General features: G+C 43.0%; 1 protein-coding gene across 1 annotated transcript; it reads right to left on the bottom strand.

Annotated features, from left to right (window-relative positions):
• Window positions 1–379: 379 nt before the first annotated feature.
• On the bottom strand, window positions 380–4,604 carry Foxq1 (forkhead box Q1). Its single transcript, XM_048348511.1, has one exon. It carries the CDS (start codon window positions 3,994–3,996, stop codon window positions 2,773–2,775), a length of 1,224 nt encoding a protein of 407 aa, XP_048204468.1. The 5' UTR covers window positions 3,997–4,604; the 3' UTR covers window positions 380–2,772.
• Window positions 4,605–19,736: the final 15,132 nt, after the last annotated feature.

Raw genomic sequence — 19,736 nt, 5'->3', positions numbered from 1 at the left:
ACCTCAGAGTCACTCACTGTTGTTTGCTAGGTTGGGCAGTGGCTTCATTGGCCAGGAGCTGGACTGGGGCTGTGGGGCTGAGGGAAAGACAGCGGAGAGGCAAGGGGCGGGAAGGTGGCCTGGGGGAATCTTGGGGGGCGCTGCCAGGTCCCCAGGCCTTGAAGCTCTGAGCCCTGCGTCCCCCACAAGCAGGTGAGGAGACCCATTTTCTGCCAAGAGTCCAGAAGCCGGGAGCTGGAAAGAGCTGTTTTCCGTGGGCAGAAAGCGCAGCTCACACTGCCTGGGCCGAGTTGGACAGCCAGGGACAAGACCTGATGTCCCCTGCAGTGTTCGGGAATCTCTTTTCTGGCAGTATTGAAAAGATGGGAGCTTATGTTGTTGAGCTTCCTTCTTTGTCTGGCTAGCATAGAGAAACCGAAATTCAAGGGCTGGAGGGCATGAAGGAGCCGAGGAGAAAGCTACCCAGTCCCAGGACCCTCCCGGACCCCCTCCAGCCAACAAATAGTGACTGTCCTTAGCCCTGGTGGTAACTGGTAGTGGAAGGAACCCTTAAGCTTAACTGGAGTTAGAGGTTCATGAGACTGAAATTCACTAGCAGAGGCTGTGAAGACAGAAGCAGTACCAGAACTAGAGGTCTGGGGAAGGATTTCAATCTTCTGGACTCTGGGGTGTGCATGACAAAGGAAATATTTTTATTTTTGAGGAGAGATGAAACAAATGTTACTTTAAAAACACTCACCTTTCTCTTTTTCTCATTGCTATTTCTGTGGTCTTTATCATAAATGAACTAGCAGCAATTTTGGTAGGTAAAGGCAAAACAATTACACAGCCAGACAGAAATCAGATTATTCAGGTATTAACGTGGAAATGAAAACAAGTACTTTATAACAAAGAGACAAAGGAAGGCAGCGCACTAAGCAGTGAGGCACACCATTAGGGAGATGCTGGCTGCCATCAGTTGCTCCCCCCAGCTTTCCTTTTTGTAGTTTCTACAAGGAAAGCAAATGTTGAACCTAGAAATCACCCAATAAACCTGTTGTCCCTTTCCCCCCCAGCTGATCTGTTTCAGTTTTATCTTTGTCTAATTATCAGCCTTGTGGGTACACATAATTCTATCATAATTCAACCCTGCTATTATCACTCTCTATGACTACTAAATAAGAAAAACCTAAATCAGTCCTTAGTAGTTACTTGTTAGTTTTGGACATGGGCTTTCTTCTTCCACTCTGACCCAAACAGGAACCTCCTTGAGTGAGTGCCATTCAATTTTCTGATATTGTTGGGTGTAGATACCAGATTAGCTTCATCTCCTAAGATGGGCTGTACTCAAGAAGGGTAGGGTGGGGGGAAGTGGTATAGGTTGCCTGTCTAAATTTCTCACCATTTGCATTACTTTTTAAGAACTTTGCAATTAATAACTTGCTGGGAATTGAATTTTCCTGGGAAGCAAGTGTCCACCTCTAGCCATTCTGAAGAAGACAAAATGCCAATTGGTTCACACCCAAATGAACTTTTGCATTCCTAAAAAGTTGGCTGGTTTTATTTTGACAAAAACACTGACATTCAAGTTGCTGTGGAAACTGCCTGAAGATAATTTTGGTGGTTGACATAGTTTTATGCCAAGATCAAGTTTCCAGCTCTTTGAACTCAAATCAGAACCATTTACTTGAAAATATCTACTTAACTATAAGCTAGTTAGTATCGCAACCTGCCTGCTAAAGAATTCTTGAAGAGAGAGTCATGAACACTTACTGGCCGTGGATACTCTTCAGTGAGGACTTGAAGAGGCAATTGGGTTCTTGTTTAAGAAATTTTGTCAATGAAAGGCCCATTCTGGAAATTTGCATGGCATGTTTGGTAAAGAAACCTGAAGTCAGCTTCCCAATAGTTGGGGGTAACTGTGGGAGTGGTGTAAACGTTTCTGTACTTCCAATCTCTTACTACAGTGTATACATCAGTTACAAATTTTATAAAAAAAAATAATCACTATGCTTGGGTTTCATAAAATTTATACATGACTATGTACACAGACAAATAAAATAATATTAAAAATAAAAATCACACTTATTTTCATGTGGCAGTGGTCCTGGCACGCCACAAACATGTTAACTCTTCCTTTAAAGAAATCGCTTGGCCCAAGGAGACCATAGTTAAAGAACCACTAATAAAGCTGTAGCCGTTGCCTGCAACATTTTCAATTCAGATTTCAAAAATATATAAATAATTTAATTACAAAGCCCAACAACTTTCCCCCTCTTATGGCACAGTGAAGCATTGGTCATTAACAAAGATAACCGAAGACTGACACCTCTCACAGTCTATTAGTGAATGCCACATACTTACAATAGCAGGGTCACTCAACCCCAAACAGTAGTCATATCATTTATCGTATAGAATGTTTCCCTGATGTGCTCTTTTGGTAGGGGTAGGGGGAGATTAATCAGTAGACGGTGCAACAAAAAAAGGTTGGAATAGAGAGAGTCTGGGAAGGGAGACAGAATAGTCTTTATGAAGGAGAGAGGACAGATTGGCCACGGAATTAAAAGAACTGCTTTGGTCTCTGTAAAGTTATAAGTGACAAAGGAAAATATTCTGGATTAAATTAAAATGTTATCAAAACGCTTAGCTTTAAGGCACGTTTGATGGGGATTTGCTTTTCTTTTTAAACTCGTTTTTTTTCCTTCTGGATAAAATGTGCACAGTCCTCCCGCCTTCGTTCTTTGCCTCCACTGCGGACCCCAGACGTCCACCCCGTGGGGTTCAGCGCTGGACTCACGCCAGAAGCCTCTCCACCGGGTAGGGCAGGTGCGGACCCGGGCTGCAAGCCGGGGCCGCGTGCAGGGTGGCGGGCAGCCGCAGGGGGCAGTACAGGTGCGCGCCGGCGGCGGCTGCGGGCCCGCGGAACTGCTTGGCTGGGGCAGCGATGGAGAGGGGCGCGAATAGAAGGTGCGGCGCGGGCGTCGGCGCCGCTGGCTGCACGTCGGTCCCACGCGCACCCAGCAGCACCGGATCGGCCCCGCCATAGGCACAGAGAGGGAGTAGGGCTCTTCCCGGCGCTGCGGGGAGGAGTGCGGGGTAAGCGGGCAGCGGCGCGCAGGGCGCGGCGCCCCAGGGCAGCTGTACTCCCTGCACTGGGTGGTCGGCGTCCCTGTCCCGGCGGCTGCGGAAGGGCTTGCTGAGGATGCTGTCGATGGCGAAGGAGCTTGAGAACTTGCCAGTCGGGCTGACTCGCTCCTCCTGGCGGACCGGCGAGTGCGCGCGCGGAGAAGCCGGGACGGCGGGCGCGGACGGCTGGGGCGCGGCGGGACCAGCCGGGGCCTCCTCTGGCCTCAGCCCGGGAGTGGGGACCACCGCACGGTGGCTGAGGCGCTTGCGGCGGCGACGGAATACCCCGTCGGCGAAGGTGTACTCGCTGTTGGGGTTAAGCATCCAGTAATTGTCCTTGCCCCAGGGCCGAGAAGGGTCGCGCAACACCTTGACGAAGCAGTCATTGAGTGAGAGATTGTGGCGCACCGAGTTGCGCCAGCCCGTGTAGCTGCCGCGGAAAAAGGGGAATTTGCCCATGAGGTACTCGTTGATTTCAGCTAGTGTCAGGCGCCCGCCCGCCGAGTCGCGGATGGCCATGGCGATGAGCGCAATGTATGAGTACGGGGGCTTGGGCCGCCTCGTGTACGGCTTGCTGCGCGCGCCCTCGCCGCCCCCTGCGTCCCCACAGCCCCGTCCCGTCGCGCTGGCTTCGATTCGTCCCTCCGAGTCCGGTGGGCCGTCGTCCCGAGCGCCTGGCCCGCCGCTGGCGCTCGGCTCGCAGCCACCGCCCGCCCGGTCCCCAACGTCACCGCTCGCCGGGCTGTTGGCCGCACAGTCCCCGTCCGAGCCCAGGGAGTCGTCGCCAGCCACCGACAGCGGGGAGGGAGCGTTGCTGCCGCCGGCGCCCTCCCGGTCACTGCCTGGCTTGTCCCCTTGGGCCGCGCGGGGCACGAACACCTCCAGCTTCATGCCGCGCACGCGATCTCCACTCGGAGCTGTACCCTTTTCCTTCGCGCAGTCTTAGGGAGCCAGTGGTGGGACGGAAGCGGCGATCAGGCAACAGGAGCCCAGGCCTCGCTCCCCGGACCGCTCTCTTCTCGGCCTCTCTTTTCGTAGAGTGCTCCGCGGAATTTACTTTTGGAGGGGTTGTGAGTGTGGGGTGAACTAAGAAGGGCGGAGAAGTAATCGGGTGGTGCTGTCTTTAGCCCGAGGATTACAGACTTTGGAGTCTGTGCGAGAGGGCTGCGGTTCTACCCTTTGTGCCCCGGCGGGTCGGGCGGACGAATTTCTTCCTGGGAGAAGCCTGCATATCCGCTAACAAGTCCTGGAAAAGGTCCTTCCCTGGAAGGCGTTCTCAGGGAAGGAGACGATGCGGGGTGGTGAGTGCGTCGCCCTTGAGGGAGGATCAAGAGTCTTCAGCCTCGAGCGCTGGTGGAGCCGAGTCCTCCAGGCTGCCGCGCCCGCAGCCGCATTCCCGCCCCCGGCCTCCAGGACAGCATGTCCGCGCTGGCCAGCCGCAGCGATCGCGCCTCCACCTTCAGCCTGGCCCAATATAACCCGGCGGCGGCCCCCACGGGGCGGGGCCTGGGCGAAGACCGCCAGGGGGTGGGGAACGAGGTGGCCTAGGTAGCCGAGGCTCCCCCACGGGTGCGCACCGGGCGGAGGCCACGCGGCGGCGCGGCCACGGGCTTGCCCAGCACAGGTTGTTTGTTTTGGGTCTGAATGGCCCCACCCTCTTCTCTCACCAATGAGGTGCGTGCGCGCGGGTGGGGTGTGCGTGTGTCTGCGAGTGTAAGCCTGTGCGCATGTGTGTCTGCCCTGCCCGTCCGTGCACTTCTGTGTTCAGGTGTGAGTGTCGGGCTTTTGGTGGCCAGCGAGAGGTTTCTGAGCCCTGGGTTCATAGGCTATTGGGCAAGTGCACCGGGTAGGTAGACACCCCGTGGTGTGCCCCTAGGGTTACCTGAAAGAGCTGGGCACAGTGTGGAGACCTAGCGCGGGCTTGAGGCCTTCTTAAACTATGGAAGGTGTGCAGTTGTTTCTTTCTCTAGTCATGTGGATGCTCAACAGCAGAAACCTCTTTCTCGAGAGCCAAATGCTGTTCTCTTTTTATGATTTCCTTTTAAGGACTATCTTTGCCTTTATTCTTTTAAAGAATCGAATCAAGGCTTGAAACTGTATGCCCCATTTTTGGATGACCTGGATTTTTGCTTGGCAGTGAAATTCCGAGTTTCACTTTTCTTTTGACTTTACCTAGCTGGAGGCTCCTCTGGGCGGCTGTGTCTGGCATAGGGTGACAGGTTCTGCCTCCACTGGTATTCCTCCGGAACCCTGGAATCTCGGCCGCGGTGTTCCGGTTCTGAGAGTCAACAGGAACGGCCAGGAAGGCGTGTCCCCAGGGGCGGGGGCCAAGAGTCTGACGCAGTTGCAGTTTTTTTCTCCCCACCCCTCTTCCGTTAGGGTTTTTTCCTGTGTGGTTCAGTAGTACCACCTTAGTATTCAGGGGATTTGATGCCAACGTGGTGTCAATACTCAAGGGAAAGGCACTCTGGCCTGGGGAAGGGTGCAAATATAAACCAGTTGCCTACTACTCTGAGTTTCCTCCTTTTTTTCCTGCCTTTGTTGCAAACAGTTACTGGGCTGCTCATCTTTGATGTTTATTTTATTTATTTCCACCATTTGTGTTGAAAATGTACACAACCCAGTCTTATCTTTACTTAAGGACTTTTAAAGGAATTCAGAATATAGAAAAAAATGACAGACCCTCAGAAGGCTGTTATTTTGTGCTTGGAGGATTGATCTAGTTTGAAGGTTAGACTGTTTACTTTAAAGGAGTAAGGGAGAAAAGGTTGGGAAGAGCTTCTTTTCTGTCCTATAGAGGTTCTACTTAGCTCCAGACTAGGAATTGATAACTCACTGAACCAGGTCAGGGTAGTGGGTTGGGACAAGAAATTAGCCAGGCAGAGGAATTGATTTGGCCAGGGATAAAAGACATTCTTAATGAATATTATCCTTGTTTGAACTCAGAGTGGGCAGGACAGGAGAGTGCATGCCTATTTTATGGAGGGGATAAGTTCCAGGAGGGGTGAGGCTCTAAAACATCACTGTGTGACTCCATGCCAAGAAATATTGGTTGCCATCAGGCAGTTTGCCTCATCTCAATCCCCTTTGCTTCCTTCCCCCCACCCCAGCTCCTTCCTTCTGGCCATCAGCTGCCTTAGACCTCACTTTGGAACCCGAATAGGTTTGGGGCAATTGGGTGGGGATAAAGGTAAGGGAAATGAGTTCTGTTTTCCCAGTGACTCAGCCCCCTGGGCAGTGGAACTAGGCAGGTGAAGGAGCAGGTGAGGAGCTGCTTGTACACTTTCTTCCTTTGGAAAGGAATTGCTCTCCTCAAGATAGAACAGTGGATGTGACCATTTGGGAAGTGAAAAAGACCTCTGGAACTGAAATATAGGCTCAAGAAGGGTGGAGGTTTTGTGGTTTTTCTTCAAGGCTATATGCTCCATCCTTGCCATATCTATGTACAGTGTGATAAGGGTATGCTGTATTGCCTTCAGTTAAAACTAGAAATAAAACTGCTCTTTCCTATTGGGTCAGTTTTATTATTGCTTTTAGCTCCCCTCCCCCACCCACCCCTGAATTCAGAAAAGCATTTGGCCTTTTGCAAACTTAAGAGAAAATAGGATCAGAAGAAGGGCATCTACTCTTTGCATGTCTATCTGATACCCCCTTCCCAAAGCTTGGGGATAGTTTAAGAGGCTAGACACTGGAAAACAATCACATGTATTATTTTGTTTGTATATAAATGTCATTCAGATGCCTCCCAAATCTCAGTCTTTGGGAAATACGTTGTTTATTGGGTTAAGGATGAATGTCTATAGACAGAGCCTAACCAAACACTTGTAGGTAAGATCCATTAATTTGCCATTTTTTAATTTAATTTATTTTTAGAAGCTTTGTCTTATTTAATTTTCCTTATAAAAATAGTTTCACAAAATCTATCAACATTGGCATTATGATAAACAAATACAGTCATGTACTCCCAATACAGAATACACTCCCAATACAGAATGTACTCCCAATTAATTTGCCATTTTTTTTTTTTTTGGCCAGCCCTGGGCCTTGGACTCAGGGCCTGAGCACTGTCCCTGGCTTCTTCCCGCTCAAGGCTAGCACTCTGCCACTTGAGCCACAGCGCCGCTTCTGGCCGTTTTCTGTATATGTGGTGCTGGGGAATCGAACCTAGGGCCTCGTGTATCCGAGGCAGGCACTCTTGCCACTAGGCTATATCCCCAGCCCCAGATAATTTGCCATTTTTTAAAAGAGATAAATGACTAAAGTATGGCGAAAGGTTAATTCATAGTTCAGTAGTCTTGTGGACTACCTGAAATGGTTTTGGTGCCAAAGCTAACTTAATTATGTCTGGAAACTATCTGAATATCATAATTCTGATAGTTCTTCACTGCTCAGTTCCTAAACACAAATCTGGGAAGCAAAGAATTTAATTTGCAAAGTACCTAAGGTTACTTAGTACACTGGAATGAACTCCCAGGGGGAATATTGATGACTTGTCTTGGATACTAGTAGAGCAGGCCCCAGAATCATCCTCATAACAACACTCAGTCAGCAGCCTAGAAATCACTCAGTGCTCCTTGGCTGGAAACCATGCTGTTGACTTCTTTATCTCAAGAGAAGGTTGATCTAAAATAGCCTTCCTAGAGAACAGGGTGTCTGGGTAAGGCTGTAGCATGGAGAGGTTTAGAACTGAACAGCCCCAGACTTAGAGAAAGGGCTAATGTTGAGAGCTCCAGGGCAAAATTTGTGGCTTTGCATCCCTGCCGAGGTCTTTCCTGGGGCAAAGAGAAAGAGTGACTTAGGGCTGGGAATGGGTGAAGTTACTACACAAAAGTAATCCCAGGTCTCTCTGTACTAATGTCTCAGTGAAAACAGGAATCAGAGTAGTATTTTCTACTTTGTTCTAACCCACATTTTCTTAGTCTGGAAGATTGATTTGTAGATGTGATTGCTGAAGACTAGAAGAATCCTGCAGAGATTGAGGTGGACAGGGATAGGTAGATAAAACCTGGGCATTTTTACATATCTTGATTTACACTTCTTTCCAAAGACATTTGAATAGGGCCAGGCTCCTTTATCTTGTTTAATCAGTGTTTCCCTTTTGTTCCACTGGTCTGTGGGCACAGTTTAACTAGAGAATCCCAGTAACTGAGTGTTAACTGAGTAGGCATAGATTCCAAGACTGTGCTTGAAACTTGCTCTTGAGAGCCAGGAGCCACAAGAAATATTTAATTTATTTTTGCAATGCGTTACCCAGTTCTCTCTCTCTCTCTCTCCCCATTAAGGCTGCCACTTTCAACAACAAATTGCAAATTAGGCCCTTCCTGATATTTGTCAAAGGACAGAACCTGTTTTTGCATGAGGAGAAATGACTCTCACACCTTTGGGGAGCACTCCATTATCATGCTATCATACAATAGGGCAAAAGAGGGGCAGATGGGAAAGGAAACCTAGTTAGTATTTTTGTGAGTATAAATACTAAACACACAAACGTGTTGTGGGTAGCCTAGCAATAAAGTTTTGTTTTGCATATACAAGGTCCTATGTTTGGTCTTCAGTATTCCAGGATAGAAATACTTTCTCTCTCTCTCTCTCTCTGTGTGTGTGTGTCACACACACACTCACACACACACACGTTCAAATAAAACAAAGCAAATTTCTTCTTATTTTTCTGCAGAAGGGTCTTGCATCGTTCCTGTAGTTCCCCCAGGACCCACAGTCCAGGTTTTGTGCCTGTGGGGTGGATATTGGATAGACTCTCCCACTTAACTCCACAGAAGGCATTGCCAAATCTTTGGATAGATACAGGCTTTGGCATCAGATGAACTTGAGTGTATCCCTGCTGTGCCAGGCAAGTTGCCCAAGGAAAGATTCTAGTTGAAAAGTAGAAAGGAGAAAAAAGTTTCTAGGTGAATGAAAAATATTGTGGGGCCACTTGATCCTAGTCTATGGTTAGTTCTGTAGCCAATATCCCAGAAAGAAAAAATCTTGAGCCTCTAGTTTAAAATCTGGACAGGAATTCACAGTTGGACACCAATAGGGATAAAACCCATGTTAGTGAATTATATAGGTAAAATTTTCTCACTCTCCTCTCTCCCCTTTCTATTATCTCTCTATTTATCTACTATTGCTCTCTCCTCTATCTCTGTCAATCATATATCTAATACCTTTTATTATGGAGAATTTCCAACATATGCTGAGTCCAGTATAATAAAGTATCATATAAACCTTATCTAGCTCACTTGTTTCATCCCAATCTTTCCCACCCCACTTTGTACTAGATTTTCATGAAGCTAATCTAAGACATTATAATAATTCTATTATAATTACAATTGGTGTCTATATTGATGAATTCCACATGTACAGATTCAACCAACCTTTAAGTGAATATATATATGCATGTGTATACACACACACACACGATATTTTGTTAGTCATGGGGCTTGAATTCTGGGCCTGTGTACCATACCTGAGCATGTTTGTGCTCGACTAGTGTTCTACCACTTGAGCCACAGTGCCATTTCTGGCTTTTTCTGAGTAGTTTACTGGAGGAAAGAGTCTCATGGACTTTCCAATCTGGGCTGGCTTCAAACTTCAGTCCTCAGATCTCAGCCTCCTGAGTAGTTAGGATTACAGGCATCAGCCACCAGCACCTGGCTTAAAAATATTTTTCAATAACTTGTGTCTGTTTGGAACACATACAGATTCTAATTGTCATTATTCCCCCCAAACAATACAGAATAACAACTATTTATCTAGTATTTGCATCATTTTTAGATAGTTAGCAATTGTTGGGATGATTTTAAAGTATAGAGGAAGATATTTGTAGTTTCTATGCAAATAAAATGACATTAAAAAAATAAGATCCTTGAAACTGCTCAGATTTTGGTTATCTCTAGGGATCCTGGAACTAATTTTTCCCATGGACACTGAATTTCAAAAAAGTCTACTCTACTAAAAGTTCAAATATTAAACTATCTTCAATGTGAAATTGATTAAAACTGAAACTATAATTACAGTGTCATTATCAACAATTGCAATTTTTTCCAGTATTTAAGTGTTTTCAAGGGTCTCATTTTTAGTAAACTGTTTGATTGATCCAAGGTACAGATAAAGTTATTTCCTGATTTTTGGTAGATGAGTTGTTTAAGGCTCTGGAATCTGTGTTTTGTTGTGTTTTATTTTGGTGTTGGGGATTGCTAAGCATGCTTCCTACTACTGAGCTAGACATCCTGTAGCATCCCTTCTCCCCTTTAAATTTACGACTGCAATTAAACTGCTGAAAAGTTAGGTTGTTTCTCCTATAAGTTTTCCCTACAGTTTGGAATTGATTATCTGCTGTTGATTCACATGGTCTTCTCTTTCCTATATTTCCAGTGAATATTAGAGCTTTGGCCATATTCAATTTTGTACCTCGAAGAATACTGTGCAAGTAATAGTGTCAATTTGGATCAGAGGCCCATATAATATAAAAATCAATCAATGATGGGTGTAATGGGTGTAAGCTTGATTTCTCTTATAATATTTCCTGTAGCTGTTTCCTTATGGTTTGGCCAACTGTGATACTGTTGACTCACACTCATTGTTGCAAAATGGTGACATCTTAGCCCATCATATCTTTCTTGCACAAAGAAAAACTTTTGGTCTTTGGGTAAATGCCCAGAAGTGGGGCTGCCGGGTCATAAGGGAACTCTATATTTAGCCTTTTGAGGTACCTCCATACTGCTTTCCAGAGTGGTTGAACAAGTTTACACTCCCACCAACAGTGTAGTAGGGTTCCTTGTTAGCCACATCCCCATCAGCATCTGCTGTTACTAGTTTTCTTGTTAATGGCCATTCTAACTGAGGTGATGTGGAATCTCAATGTTTTGATTTGCATTTCTTTTATGGCCAGAGATGTTGAGCACTTCTTCATGTGTCTCTTGGCCATTCTTATTTCCTCTTCAGAGAAGTTTCTCTTTAAGTTTTTAGCCCATTTCTTAGTGGGACAGTTGTTCCTTTGAGGATTTGTTTTGGGGATGCTTTTGTTGTATGGCTAGTGAAGATCTTCTTACAATCTGTGGGCTTTCTATTTATCTTGCAAGCTATGTCCTTTGTCATCCAGAAGCTACCAGCACAACCATGATCATTGCAGAATTATTCACCATAGCTAAAATATAGAACCAATCCACATGCCCTTCAGCAGATGAATGGATCAAGAGAATGTGGCATATATACACAATGGGATTTTATACTTCTATCAGGAATAATGGCATTGCCCCCTTCATAATGAAATGTAAAGACTTGGAAAAAAAATCATACTAAGTGAAGTGAGCCAGACCCAAAGAAACATAGAGTCTATGTTTTCCCTCATTGGTACTAATTAGTATATGTCTAGGATAGTCCTAGCAGAGGATCACAGTAGCTCAATGAGTATATACATATGATCATATAAGATGATGCCAAGTAAAAAATATGTGTAGGAAATTTTCTGAAATGGCATATGAAAATAAAGCAACTTGGTTCATGAAGAAAAGAAAAGATTGTGCTAAGTGAAATGAACTCCAAGATATGAAAGCAAGAGGTTTTTCATTGCTGTTGTTATTTTTAATGTAGTATGTGAATTTCTTTCTTTTTTCTTGTATTTTTCTTCCCTATGGTTTATCCGTTGTTGTCAGGTATTATGATTTTAGTACCCTGGGTACTATATCTATGTTTATCTGAATTAGGGAAGGGAACGGGAACACCAAAATGGTGAGACAAAAGACAAAGGGCAAACCAATGCAACAGCAATACTTACAAGACAATATGTTATAAGCTAACTGTACTACTTGGGGGAAGGATTGGGGAGGAGGGAATGTGGGAGAAAATGAGGGAGGAGGTAATAAGTTTGACAAGAAATGTACTCACTACCTTATGTTTGTAACTGTAACCCCTCTGTACATCACCTTCACAATAAAATTAAATTAAAAAAGAAAAACTTTGGGGTATTAATTATTTGGCATTTGTAAATACAGTGCTACAGGCTGAGTATGGTTTACTCTCCAAGTGTTTATGTATTGGAGTCTTGATCCTCATTGTGATGTGTGAAAGGTGGTGGTAACTTTAAGAGGTGAGACCTAGTCGGAAGTCAATAAGTCACCAGGAGAACTGTGCCTTTGCAAAGGGTTAAGGTTGTTGTTTTGGGATCTGGAGTAATTTCTTGCAAGAGTGAGGTTTATTTTAAAAGCCTGTATATAACCCCTGGAGCCCTTTCTGCTTGGCTTCCTGTATTGCCATATGACTTCACTTTGCACAAGCGCTCCTACAATGATGCTGTCCACCACTTGCAAAACTGTTTGGTGTAAGTGAACTGAACACCTCATGGGGGGAAAGGGAAAGGGGGAGGAGGAAGGGGGGTATGAGGGACGAGGTAACAAACAGTACAAGTAATGTATCCAATGCCTAACATATGAAACTATAACCTCTCTGTGCATCAGTTTGATAATAAAAATTTGAATAAAAAAAAGCCTTCATCAGAATCAAGCTAATGCTGATGATACCATGCCTCTAAACTCCAGAACGTGAGCTAAAGACGCCTCTTTTCTTTATAAAATATCCAGATTCAAATGTTTCATTGCAGTAATGAAAAACAGGACGAATGCACAAGAGTTCATATAGAAAAATGCAAATATTTGATTCCTTTTATTGATTTATTTCCAAAATAGTTTGTGATTCTTTGTTGGGGATTCAGTTTCAGCCATGAAGGGGGAAGGGCACAGAGCCCCCAAGACGCTGCCCTTCCCCACCAGCTCTGGGGTAGTGTGGGAGGAAGTTCCTGCCACCTTCTGGCCTCAACTGGAAAAGAAAACCTCCGCCCCTTGGGAGGTGAACATGTGCGTGCCACCATGATGGGGTTGTCCCGCCCACAAAGGAAGTTTCGTGATATCACTTGATGGACATGGTCCTTAGCCTATGACTGGCCCTTTGGCCAGCCCCCTTTCTTTCCCGCCATTGCCTCTATATAAATGCCTTTCCCTATTAAAGTTTTTGAGACGCATCCCACCACCGCAGCGTGTCCCTGATGCCTTCCTTTTCGCCTCTGCTCTTGGTTACATGTGAGGGGACTGGGGGGAGGGGAGGCCCCAGCAACCTTTCCTCAACTTAGCGCAGGTCCATGGGAGTACGCCTTTGGCCTTCCGCCAGCGGAGGGCAAGGCCGAGTGCTCTTTCATAGATTTTGGGGTTACCATTCTCCCCGTGAGATCGGGGAGAAGGGGATCGTTCAGATCCCGACAGTTCTTCTAAATCCCACAAAGACATATAGACAGGCACATAGCATTGTACTTATGCTCTGGCACCTTCTTATAAGTATGATGACGAAAACAGGAATTTAACATATTTGATATATTCAAATCAATTTGTAGCTTGCTGGATTTCTAGTACAACATAATAGCCTAGAGTAATTTTATATTTCTTGCCTCAGAATTATTTGCTAAGAAGTCCCTTTAAGAGGTAGGAATACTCCTTAGAGTAAGAATCTGGCTTCTAGGGATGTTGTTCATGTTTTGATGATGTCTTCTAGAGTTGAACACTGGACATGCTAGAGAGAAAAAGAGTTTCTGAAAGGAAATACATGAACTTTCAAATTCAAGTATAGATACATAAATTCCATTTTTATCTCTGTGTCTTGTTATTCTTATGATGAGTATCACTTTCAGTTACTTACTTGCTTTATTGTTCTCATTCCTATATATCTCAATCTGCTGATTATTTTAGGATATCAATTCCAATGTATTACTAACAAGATGATAACTGAAAACATTTTAAGATCTTTAATTTTTTTGGCTTTAGGGCATACACCAAATCTTAATTTGAGTCAATGGGTCTTTAGTGATTAAGCCATCAACTTGATATTCAGTTAGAATTAGTTGATACATTTTACCTTTTATTTCCTTCATTCATTTTCAATTTGCTTCATAGTTTTGTAATATTAAGTCACTTTTACAGTCCAAACTACAATGTAAGGCTTGTTCAGGAAAATTTAGTTTTTATAATTTGTGTTTTTCCTTTGTACCCCTTCCACCCTGGAGGTAACTATGTGATGATAGGTTTTTTTTTTGTTGTTGTTATATTCTATATTGGTCAGCCAGGGCTGCCATAGAGAATACTAGAGACCAGATGGCTTAAATAACAGAAAATTGTTTTCTCACTTCTACTTCTGGAAGTATGAGTTCAAGACGTGGGCAGTATTGGTTTCCTCGGAGGCTGCTCTGTGGCATGAAAATAGTGTCTTCTCCCTATGTTTTCATGTATGCATTGTACGCATCTGTGAACTAACTTCTTGGGATACCAGTCATATTGGAAAAGAGCCCATCCTAAAATAAATTCTCATTTTTCACTTAATCACTTCTTTTATAGCCTTGTCTTCAATATAATCACATGCAGAGGTACTTAAACATACATTTTTTTTCTTGTGATGGGTACAATCCATCCCGTAATACATGGTTATGTTTCCTTTCAGGGAGTCTTACACTATCATGCATAAATTTATTTCCTGGAATCACTGATGGCAATTGATAGTGACATACCTATGTAGAGACAATAGTTTGACTCTTGGTTGAGTGCAGAATTTTCTGAAATGGAAGAAAATACATTAATTCTTTTGATTCAATATTTTAGTTTTAAACCTGGTAGAGCTATTTGACACATCCAAATAGACAGTGGTATATGACCAGAAAGGCCTTGAGGTGCTGTCCTGAGTGCTGCCCTCTGAGTGCTGCCCTGAGTTCTACCTTCTTCTTACATGGCCCATGCAGGCTTTGTTTTGTAGAGATTGGTCCTCAGTCAGGCTGAACTTCTACACTATTAAAATGAGACTATTATTTCTAGCTTTGTTCTTGTTTTCAAAATATCTATTAGAATAATAAATTGATGTTTCAATTTCAAAGGTGGACAGGAAAGGAAAGTTTGAGGAGCCCAACTGGAAGGAAGCTAGCCAGAATTATATCAAATCTATATGTTGTTTTAAGGTCGTGCCTTGAGTAACAATGGGGTCCACTGGTTCTGCCTTCAGAGAAGGCAGCCTTACTTATCCCTTAATGAAACAAGAATGGTTTTCCTTTCAGACATAGTACAAGGATCCTTCTGTAGTCCTGAAGGATATATTAAAACTACTTGATGTCTAAATTTATTCAACACCATTCATATCTGTGGGTTCTTTATTTGAAGTTTCAACCAATTGCAGATCAAAAAACATTTGAGAAAAAGAACTGCATTTGTACTGAACAAGTATAGACATTTTTCTTCATGTAATTTCCTAAACCCTGCAGTATAACATGTATTTACATACTATTTATATCACCTTAGTAATGGCAAGTAATCTAGATATGGCTTTAAGTATATAATATGATATATATGCATATTTGTACATACAAATACTATAACATTTCATATAAGGAACCTGAGCATCTTTGGAATTTTAGCACACGTGTCATAAGTTCTTTCGCAGCATCCCGGACATGTAGTGTGACAAGATACCTTGGATTTACTTTGCATTCTTTTTTTTTTTTTTTTTTTTTTTGCCAGTCCTGGGCCTTGGACTCAGGGCCTGAGCACTATCCCTGGCTTCTTTTTGCTCGAGGCTATCACTCTGCCACTTGAGCCACAGCGCCACTTCTGGCTTTTTCTATATATGTGGTGCTGGGGAATCGAACCCAGGGCTTCATGTATATGAGGCAAGCGCTCTTGCCACTAGGCCATATTCCCAGCCCCTACTTTGCATTCTTTCCTTCAAAATTATCCATTTACCTATGGAGTCCTGGATCTTTATAGTGAGAAATAGTTTTTGAGATTAAAGTCTGGGTTCTATGGGTTTTCATTACTCCTGGGTTGCTTATTGTTTCTAGAGCTTATCAGATGACAGGGCCAGTAAAAAATTACCTTAAAGAAAACAAGTGATTTCCAATTCACTTATAGGCTTATGGTGTGTGTGTGTGTGTGTGTGTGTGTGTGTGTGTGTGTGTGTGTGTAGGGGGGCGGGTGTCCTGGAACCAATCCTCTATGAATGGTAAGGGGTAACTATATTTAGTTTTATGCCAGTTTATGAAGCAGACAAATATTAGTTATGAACTATGAACACAGGGTTTTGGAAACAAACTCAATTGTCTGTCTTACCTTTCGTACTAGTAGACATGAAATGTTTTTATAAAGCATTTTTTCTTATGCTTGCTCATTCATTGTTAATTCTTCAAGGCTCTGTTAATTCTTCAAGTTTGTCTCCAGTTCTATCAGAATTAATTTTGCAAAACTTTGGAACTGGGGTGCAGATCAAGAGACTTGAAGAAATTCATTTAGACAAGACTGCTGCCCTAGGCCCTTAGTTGGTCTCACCTGTACCTGGCATGCATGCTGAGATACTCACCTTAGCTGTGCAAAGCCAAAAAAAATGTTTTCCTAGCAGTTAAAAAAATATAGCTTGCTTGTGCTTTGCTATGAAGTCTGCAGTGCCTTGGGAACTCTAGAATATTCTTTTCATAAGTTGGTTATCTTCACTGGTATGCCTCAATATGCTGTGTTTGTAGGCGTCCTTGACAAAGTGGTTCTGAGCTAGGCAGGCAGTCTGTCTGGTTCTTCACACAAAGTTACAGGTAACCCTTGTCCTTCTGGAATGTTCCCAAGATCTTCTGTATATATGGTAAAGCACAATATTAGTTGTGCAATCTTTATGTTGTTTACTTTTGGAATGCTGTGGAATTAATATTCTTTCCTTCACAACATCCCAGGTACCATTCAGAGGGGAATCTTCTCTCATGAGTTAAAATATTTATTTAGTGTGGGATTTTTGGCTTCAACCTTCTGGAAACTGTTTTCAAAAGTATTTCAGTCATCTAAACTAAGGTGTGGTGACAACTTCTTAGTCTTGATGTGGCTAGCTCTTGGCTTATTGCCAAATGAGACCTAGTATTGTATGCTTCTTTGTCCTAGGCTTCTGGAGAAAGTAAAAGCTAAACTTGATTTTCATCATTCCTGAGGAGGTTTGGCAGCTGCGCTTTCCAGATTTGAGGAATAGCTTTATTTAGGAATTTCTAATTGACACTATTTGTAATTATCTAATTATCCATACCACCAAGGAGCTACTTAGGAAATATATAAATGCATATATATCTGTATATTTATAAATGCTTTCATTGTTAGCTCAGGTCTTCCAAGGAGCTTGCCTCCTTGAAGCAGAAATGGCACAGGAACATCTTTGAAAGTTCTCACATCTAATTTGTTGATTTTTAAACTGTAGTCACAGAATCTTACTGAAGAAGATGGTTTCTGTTGGCCTGGAACTACTGACAGAGAGTGGGCATAAGGAATTGGGAGAGACACACTGTAACCTGGAACTGTTCTGAGGATCCCTGATACCTACCTCCTTTTTGTTCTGCCATCTCATTGAGGGCATGTGAGGTGGCATTGAAGAAGAGGACACCAGAGACAAAGAACAGCCACCACAAAGAGGAGTTACATTTACTGAGCAGTTCTGTGCTCATCAATGTGTTGGCTTCTCAGATATCTCAACATAAATATTTTTTTTTCTCCATTGTAAATAATCTTGAGAGCCATACTGTACTTTGGTTTACAAATAAAGAGAAGGAAGCTCTAAGAATTTGTCCAAGGTTGCTCTGCTAAGAAAAGCTAATGGGGACATTTGGATATAGGCCTGACCGATGTCAAGCATGAATGTCTTGCTCTTTATAGCAACATAATATTGTTGTTTAATCTCTGGGCAGCTATTGTCTCATCAGGGAAATAAGATTTATAATGGAGATTAAATTAAACATAATGTTCTTGAAATAATCATCTTAGGACCATTGCTCAATAAGTGATGAAGACTTTGGAGGATAAAAGTAATTTACAGGAGTTGAATATTGTCAAGTACTTCATACTTGGCAGTTCCTTATGTTCTCTCCTTAGGGGCTATGCAGTGACTCAATGAGACATGGTGTCCCCAAGGCAGATATCTCATACAAGGTTTGGCTGTTTCCATGATGTTTCTAATTTGAGCTTAGAGATGGTCAGATAGAGCCAGGTGCTGGTGGTTCATGCGTATAACCCTAGTACTCAAATGGCTGAGATCTAAGGATAACAGTTCAAAGCCAGCCCAGGCTGGAAAGCTTGTGAAATTCTTACCTAAAATTAACCACCAAAAAGCCAGAAGTGGAGCTGTAGCTCAAGTGGTAGAGTGTTAGTCTCAAGAAAATTAAAAAAAAAGATGATTAGCTGGCCAAATAGTTTATCTAGACATTTCAAACCAGCAAAAGGTGTGTGTGTGTGTGTGTGTGTGTGTGTGTGTGTGTGTGTAGACATACATATATATAGTGAAGGGGTCATAAAGGAAATGCATGCCACAATGACACAGATTCTATCTTACTCTGCTCAGAATGGCTGTCTGTCATCAAAAGAACAAACACCAAATTCTAGGAGAATGGGGGTAGGGAAAAGTAACCATTGTACACTGTTGGTGGGGATATAAATTAGTGCAGCCACTATGAAAATCAGTATGAAGATTCCTCAAAAAAACTAAAAGTAGAAGTAATATATGACCCTGCTCTACCACTTGTGGGCATATATTTGAAGGAATGTAGGTCAGCCTACCATAGAAATAACTTCATATTCATGTTTACTACAGCACTATTCAGACTATAAAATTAACCTATGTGCCTATCAACTGATGGATGATCAAATAAAGTGTGATACACCCAATGGAGTTTTAGATGAAGAAAAAAATTTTGTTGTTTTTAGAAAATCGATGGAACTGGAAATCATCATGTTAAGTGAAAACTCAGAAAGACAAACAATTTAGGATTTGTCTCATATGCAATATTTAGACTTAAAAATGACACCATGTAAAAAGGAGACATTTGGGAGGAACTCACAAGAGGAAGAGGAGGTGATGAGAGATGAATATGATTGACATATTTTATATGCACATATGATAACAAAATAATTAAACTCATAACCTTGTAAAACAAAGGAAGGGATAAGAAAGAGTAGTTAATAGAGGAAGTAGATCTAATCAAAGCACATTATATGCATGCAATTGTACAAACCCCTTTGTACAATTAACATATGCTAATAACCCCCCAAATCACAAGCAAAACAGTGAAGGTCTAGATGGAATGAGCTGCCTCTCTTGACACTAAAACTTGCCAGCAGGGATCTTCTCCTCTGAGTTAATTTTGCTAATACATGACTCTTTCTTCTTTCTCGCATCTTATTTCTAATGTTTCCATACTTAGAGCTGACCATAGAGATTAGCATCTCCCTTTGGCACATGCCAAGCTTGTGAAACTCCTGTAGCCTCCAAACATGTTCTGAGACCAGGCCATTCTGAAGACTGTCTTTTTTGCTTCATCTGGTGGAATCTGGTCTCATCATCTTGATCTCTAAAGAGGAGCTGGCATCCAGAAGGTGTGAAATAAAGGGAAGTCATGATTGTCTTTTTGGCAACATTATTAACCACACAGTGAATTGAGCATTTGGGGAACAATGACTTCATCAGAAACTCATTAAAGAAGTCAGGGCTTCAGTCAAGATTAGCTAGAAGGGAGGAAAGATAATTCTGGCAGCAGGAACTTGAGTTCCTAGTGGGTCAATGTGTTCTTACAGCTGATAAGGCTAATTATTTCC

The sequence above is a fragment of the Perognathus longimembris genome, chromosome 6 (assembly GCF_023159225.1).
Source record: "Perognathus longimembris pacificus isolate PPM17 chromosome 6, ASM2315922v1, whole genome shotgun sequence".
Lineage (NCBI taxonomy): Eukaryota > Metazoa > Chordata > Mammalia > Rodentia > Heteromyidae > Perognathus > Perognathus longimembris.
The sequence above is the reverse complement of the archived record's forward strand: the minus strand, read 5'-3'. Positions and strand labels throughout refer to the sequence as shown.

What these genes read in the sequence shown, in the direction of transcription:
- Foxq1 (XM_048348511.1), bottom strand. Translation starts at nt 3,996, where the DNA reads ATGAAGCTGGAGGTGTTCGTGCCCCGCGCGGCCCAAGGGGACAAGCCA.